The 6,147-nt window shown below is 63.9% G+C and overlaps 1 protein-coding gene across 1 annotated transcript; it reads left to right on the top strand.

Moving 5' to 3' along the window:
• The first annotated feature begins 2,077 nt into the window (after positions 1-2,077).
• MSX1 (msh homeobox 1) lies at positions 2,078-5,936 on the top strand. The gene is made up of 2 exons (XM_077300128.1): positions 2,078-2,645; positions 5,402-5,936. Exons 1-2 carry the CDS (start codon positions 2,258-2,260, stop codon positions 5,839-5,841), a joined length of 828 nt encoding a protein of 275 aa, XP_077156243.1. The 5' UTR covers positions 2,078-2,257; the 3' UTR covers positions 5,842-5,936.
• The last annotated feature ends 211 nt before the right edge of the window (positions 5,937-6,147 follow it).

Raw genomic sequence — 6,147 nt, 5'->3', positions numbered from 1 at the left:
GGCAGGGAGAACGGAAGGAAGGAAGGAAGGAAGGAAGGAAGGAAGGAAGGAAGGAAGGAAGGAAGGAAGGAAGGAAGGAAGGAAGGAAGGAAGGAAGGAAGGAAGGAAGGAAGGAAGGAAGGAAGGAAGTGGGCCTGGCTCGGGCGGGTCGAGGGCAGGAAACCCCTTCCTTTCCTTTCCTCTTACGCAGCTGCCCGAGTGTCCTGGCTGCGTCTTCTTTGGGGGAGCCTTATGGAGGGAGGGCGCCCTCTCCAATGAGGTCCGGGGACTTTCCGAGGGCAGCCACAAGTGGCCCCCGCCGCTCCATTGCTTCCCACTGGGTGCCGAGGGCTCCGGTTCCTCTGCTCCCTCATGAGGTGGGGCCAGAACCGAGAGGGGGCCCGCGCCAGTGGCTGCGCAGGTGGCCCAAGAGGAGAAGACAGGGAGTCTCGGGTTGGTTTCCCGTGTCTAGTATTCAGCAACTTCAGTATTTCGTTTCACCGGGTTTCTCTTTTTCCGTGGCCCCGGTGCTTTTGTGTGACGTCTCCAAAGTCTCCCATGATCTGAACGCCTCGTTTCCCCCCCGGGAGAAGGGCCGGGAAGTGAGCGGGGAAGAGACAGCGCAGCCTTCACTATTGTGCCTGGCCTGCAAGACGGCCGTGGCTCCCCATAAAGGCAGAAACGGATCCAGTCCGAGTGGCGTCGTGGATACAATGGGTGCCGCGGACTAGAATCCGGGACACTGACACCTCCCGAAGTCACGGGGGGGGGGGCACCCGGAGTTCCAGCACTCCAAGCCCGGCTTGCGGCTCTGGCTGCAGCCTCTCACTGGTCTCTTGTGGCGTAGGGGGCTCCCGGCTTCCTCGAACGTACTGACTGAACTCTACCACATGTCCCGGGGGACGCTCAGACCCCAGTTTTGGGCCCAAGGACACCGAAAGGGCCGCTCCAGAGACCCTCCCTGCAGTGCACGGCGGCCGAGGGAAAGCCAGGCGCCGGGGTGCCTGGCCGCCCGGGATTCGTCGGGATTCGTCGTGGGACTGCAGGCCTCCGGTTTTCATGTGAATTATCTCCTTCACACTTGCTGAACAAACGAAATCTCCACCACCACCTCCCTCCAGGCCCTGGGCAACGTTTCCTCTGTGGGGCGCGAGCTCCATTGGCAGGCAAGGGCTCAAGAGCACGGAGGAGGTTTGTGAGGGCCTTCTGCACCCGGGGGCCCTTCACCCAGTGCCTTCTCTCGGCTTCAGCGGGTCCAGCGCAAGGGACAAGGGCCGCCGCAACCTCCCCGGCCCTTGACCACCCCGGCCCTTGTGCGCCACCACCGCGCCTGCCCCTCCGCCTGGGGGGGGCCGGAGCTTTGGCAGGAGCTCCACTGCCGGAGCTCCACCGCCGGAGCTTTGGCAGGCTGGACTTACTTACCGGCACCATCTGCAATGAGCACCAACCAGACCCAGAGCAAGACCCCGCAACCCCCCCCCCCCCGCTCTCCGCTCCCCGCTTCAGTCCAAGGAAGGCGAAGGCCTCCGACGGGAACCCTCCGTCTGGGCCAAGCAGGCGCTGAGCTCACCATCCCATTTCACCAGGATCGTGCCCTGCGGGGCTGGGGCGGCGCAGGGCAAGTGTGTTCCCAATGGGTCAAGACGCGGTTGATAGTGGGACGTGGCCCCGCGACGGCCGACAGTAGAGGAGACCCAGAGACGGTGGGACAAACATTTTCCCCAGCAGACAAGCAAATACCGCAGTTGGACAGCCCCCACCTCCACCTCCTGGCCCGGAAGGGGACGCCGTGGAGCAGTCCTTAGCAGGCGCTCAGAGCCCCCCCCCTGCCCCAGTGCCCAACAGACTTCGCGTCTGCCCACCCACCCGCGCCTAGGTTGGTGGGGGCACGGGGCGTAGGCGGGACGGGCGGCAGAGGCAGGCCGGGCACGGGGGGGGGGCACCAGCCCCTCTCCCGCCTGAGGGGCGCACTTGGCCCTGTGGACCGGCCCTGTGGCACCTTCTCCTGAGCGCCCCAGCCAATGGGAGGCAAGGGGCAGTCCCCTCGGCGCCGGGATTGGCCGCCGCCGCCCGCCACCAGCCTGTCTTAAGTGGCTGGGCCGGGTGCGGCCGGCGGAAAGTGTCCCAAAGTGCAGTGGCGCACCGTAGGCTGGGCTCGGCGGGGCTCGACGCAGCTCGGGGTGGAGGGAGCGCGGCCTTGGCTCGGCCGGCGGGCGGGCGGCAGCCCCATGCCCCGGCCGGGTGGCTCGGGCGCCAGAGGGAGGACGGACGGCGCTGCATGGGCCCGGCGCCGGATCTGATGGCTGCTGTTCCGAGTGCGCTCCCAGGCGAGGAGCTGCCCGCCGCGGCCTTCGGAAAGGAGGACGCGGCCGGGAAACCCAAGGGGCCGCCGGCTCTGCTGCCCTTCAGCGTAGAGGCGCTCATGGCCGACCACAGGAGGCCCGGCAGCGGAGTCCGCGAGAGAGACGCCTTGGGCGGCGGCACTGACCGCGGAGGCCACTTGGCGCCGGAACGGCCGGCCTCGCCGCTGGCCCTCGCCAGCCCTTTCGCCGTTGGGGGCTTGGCCGGGAAACTGCCCGAGGAGGCGCGGGTCAAAGCCGAAAGCCCTGAGAAGCCCGACCGGACGCCCTGGATGCCGACCCCCCGCTTCTCCCCGCCTCCCCCAAGTAAGTGGGTCTGAACCGCCTGCCGCCGTCCCGGGGCTCCCTGCCGCCGCTTTCCTCTACAGCGCCCGCCCGCCGTTTCCCTCGGTTCCCGTCCTCCGACTCAGAGGCGCGAAGCCGGCGGCAAGTGCCGTCCCACCAGGTGCCCTGCGCGGGCGCCGAGGGTGAAAGCCTCCGACCCTCCTGCTCCGAGGCCTTGTGGACCGGGGCTCTGGTACATCCGGGTGTCTGAAGGGCGGCGGGGTGGAGGCTAGGATCGCCGGGCTTTGTCCCGCGGAAAGTCTTCCTCTGCGTCCAAATCCTGCCCGGCTCGGGCGGCCCGTGAAAGGGCTTCTCTGCCCTTACCGGGGCAAAGTCGGTGCGAGGCCAGAACTCTGGCGCCTGCTTGCATCCGAGCCGGTTCCGACTCTGGCCAGGGTGTTTCAGGCTCTCCGCCCCCCCCCCCCAAACAAGTGAGCCGCCACACATTTCATCCCCCCCCCAGGATTAAAACCAGCCCAGCACAGCGCGCCAGGGACCCAATTCGGTGGGTACCGCCCGGGACCGTCCCTTTGGGCTGCTCTTCTCTCCTCGGGCCTCCTCGGGGTCAGGGAAAGGGCTGAGGCGTTCCAGTGGCGAAGAAGGGCGAGGGGTTGTTCCGATGGCCCCTTCAACAATATTCCTGGCCATCCCGCCTGGAGGCCGCTGCTTCTGCTGCGAATGCCTGGGGCAAGGGTCGCTGCTGTGAGCGGCCTCCCTTCGACTCAGCTGAAAACGGGGCCTGAATCCGTCCTGACGCAGCGATCACCGGCGCGGGTGTTGATCCTGTCGGCCGTTCCTTCCAGTTCAGGGGGCTTCCCCGATCGTTTCCTCCCGAGCCGTCGGCGGGTCTGATAAAGTTCCTTTCCACGGTTTGTTTGGTGTTGTGTTTTGTTTTAATGGCCAATCGGATCATGTTGGCTCTCAGAACTCCGGTGGGGGAATCTGAGCCGCTCTCCCTGTCCACAAATCTGGCAGAATTTGGGGGACTGAGCTCTGCGGCTCCCCATCGAAGGAAGCGACCAAGTTTGCAAGACGGCGTCGGAGAGAAGCGCGCTGGTCTGACTCAAACCAAACCCGTGTCCTTCCTTCCCTGGGGAGCTCTGTCCCGCAATGGTCCGGAGGAAGGTAAGCAGGCCGCCCACCGGGAGGGCGCAGGTTCCTTCCTTCCTTCCTTCCTTCCTTCCTTCCTTCCTTCCTTCCTTCCTTCCTTCCTTCCTTCCTTCCTTCCTTCCTTCCTTCCTGTGGGCGAAGGCACTCCTGTAGCTTTGCTTATAATCTTCTCCCCCCCTCCCCCAAGAAAATCTAAATGTTTCTCTGCCAAGTGAACGGATTTCGTTGGCGGCCTCTGTCTAGAGCACCTCTCCACACACACACACACACACAGAAAAGCGGAGGGGGGTGCTTGTTGGGCTCCGATTTTAAGGTCCTCGTCTGGAAAACTTGCCTACCCAAGTAATCCAGCTTCGGTGATCTCTGCTTCCCTTGAGCTGGGTTTGTGGAGCGGAGCAGGAGCGCTCCTTTCGCAGCCTTAATTCTGAGTTCCTCCTTAATGACTTGGCCACTGTTTCCCAGGAATGTCATAAAGGGGATGAGACCTGGGGTGTTTCTTTCTGTGATATCTACGAAAACTTTCTTTCTTTCTTTCTTTCTTTCTTTCTTTCTTTCTTTCTTTCTTTCTTTCTTTCTTTCTTTCTTTCTTTCTTTCTTTCTTTCTTTCTTTCTTTCTTTCTTTCTTTCTTTCTTTCTTGTCGTCTGCTGTCTGGCCTTGCTGCTCCCTAATTATTTCCTGGGTCACGCCCTGGCCCTTATTAATCCCACTGGACTGGAGCCGTGGGGGGGGGGGCGCAGTGCCCGGCCTCTCCCTGCCGTAGGAGCCTTTGGGGAGGGGGTGCCGCCAGTCGAGAGAGCCAAAAGGCCCTAGCAGCCGGGCCAAGGGTTGGGCCTGCCGGGCAGACCCTTGCAAGGGCTCCCTGGGGATCCGGAGGAGCCCCCGTGGACGGTTGCTCCCTGCAGGCCTTGCGCCCCCTTCGAGAGGAGTGGCATCGGGTGGCATCGGCTTGGGGGAGCGGGACCTTCGTTTTCCAGGCACACCAGAGCCGTTTCTGGCTGCGTCCAATCCGCAGTCCAGCGGGGAAAAGGAGAACTGTTTGGCTGTCAAGAGCGGAGACTCGCAGCCACCGATTCAGCTCGGGTTTGACGAGACCTCCTAACGTGGCTCTAGGGAGCAGAAGGTTCTCCCTAAGTAAGCCCAAGACAGAAGCGCCGAGGAGCGCAGCTCCATAAAGGGTTTAGGATCCCAATATTGCAATATTCCTATTGTTCATTTGGTCTAAATCCTGTTAATTATGCCCAACTGATTTTGGGCCCCTCGGGAGTTCCATGAGAAACAGCCCCAAGAAAGGACTGACCCCCCCCATCAATGGGACCCATTACCTTAAGCAGGCCTTAATTCGGTGCAGCGGGGCCGGGGGTACTGCTGTCCCTCTTTGGGCGACAGGCAGGGCTGGGGAGCGAATGCCCTTGAGCCCAAAGACCTTCCTTAGCCGAGAGACTTGTTTTTTTTGGGGGGGGGCGCCTTTGCAGTTCTCTGATCCCAGCCGTCTACCCCTCCCCACGCCGACCTCCGCTGCTAGCCCTGCCCTCCCGGCTGCTGGGGGTCCCGTCGTGGGTTGCTGGGCGGGAGGGGGAGGGGGCTGTGGCCAGCTGCGGTGCCTGACCGCCTGCTGTTGTTCCCGCAGGACGTGCGAGCCCGCCGGCCTGCACACTGCGCAAGCACAAGACCAACCGCAAGCCGCGGACGCCCTTCACCACGGCGCAGCTGCTGGCGCTGGAGAGGAAGTTCCGGCAGAAGCAGTACCTGTCCATCGCAGAGCGGGCCGAGTTCTCCAGCTCGCTGAGCCTGACCGAGACGCAGGTCAAGATCTGGTTCCAGAACCGGCGCGCCAAGGCCAAGCGCCTGCAGGAGGCCGAGCTGGAGAAGCTCAAGATGGCAGCCAAGCCCCTCCTGCCCGCCGCCGCCGCCGCCTTCGGCCTCTCCTTCCCGCTGGCCGCCCCCGCCATGGCCGGCGCCTCCCTCTACACCTCCTCGGGGCCCTTCCCGCGCGCCGGCCTGCCCGTCGCCCCCGTCGGACTCTACGCCGCCGCCCACGTCGGCTACAGCATGTACCACCTTGCCTAGACGGGAGCCGGGACTCTGTAATATACTGTACAGCCGAAAAGTTATCCTCCTTTATATCCATAGCTATATTTGATAAATAAATTAATTTTAAATGAGCCGGGCTGGCTGCGTGGCCTTGCGCCCCCTCCTCTGCGCCGCCGCTTCAAGGCAGCCCACTGGCCGGCCGGCCGGCCGGCCTCCCGCAGAACCCTTCCCGGCAGAGGCGGCAGAAACAGCCCCGAGGTCTCTGGCTTCCCGGCGGCGGAGCCCACTGGGGCGGGACGACTCGCTTCGCCTAGGATCTCTGGGCCCCTGAAAAGCCCGGGG

This window comes from Paroedura picta, chromosome 10 (assembly GCF_049243985.1).
Source record: "Paroedura picta isolate Pp20150507F chromosome 10, Ppicta_v3.0, whole genome shotgun sequence".
NCBI lineage: Eukaryota > Metazoa > Chordata > Lepidosauria > Squamata > Gekkonidae > Paroedura > Paroedura picta.
The sequence above is the reverse complement of the archived record's forward strand: the minus strand, read 5'-3'. Positions and strand labels throughout refer to the sequence as shown.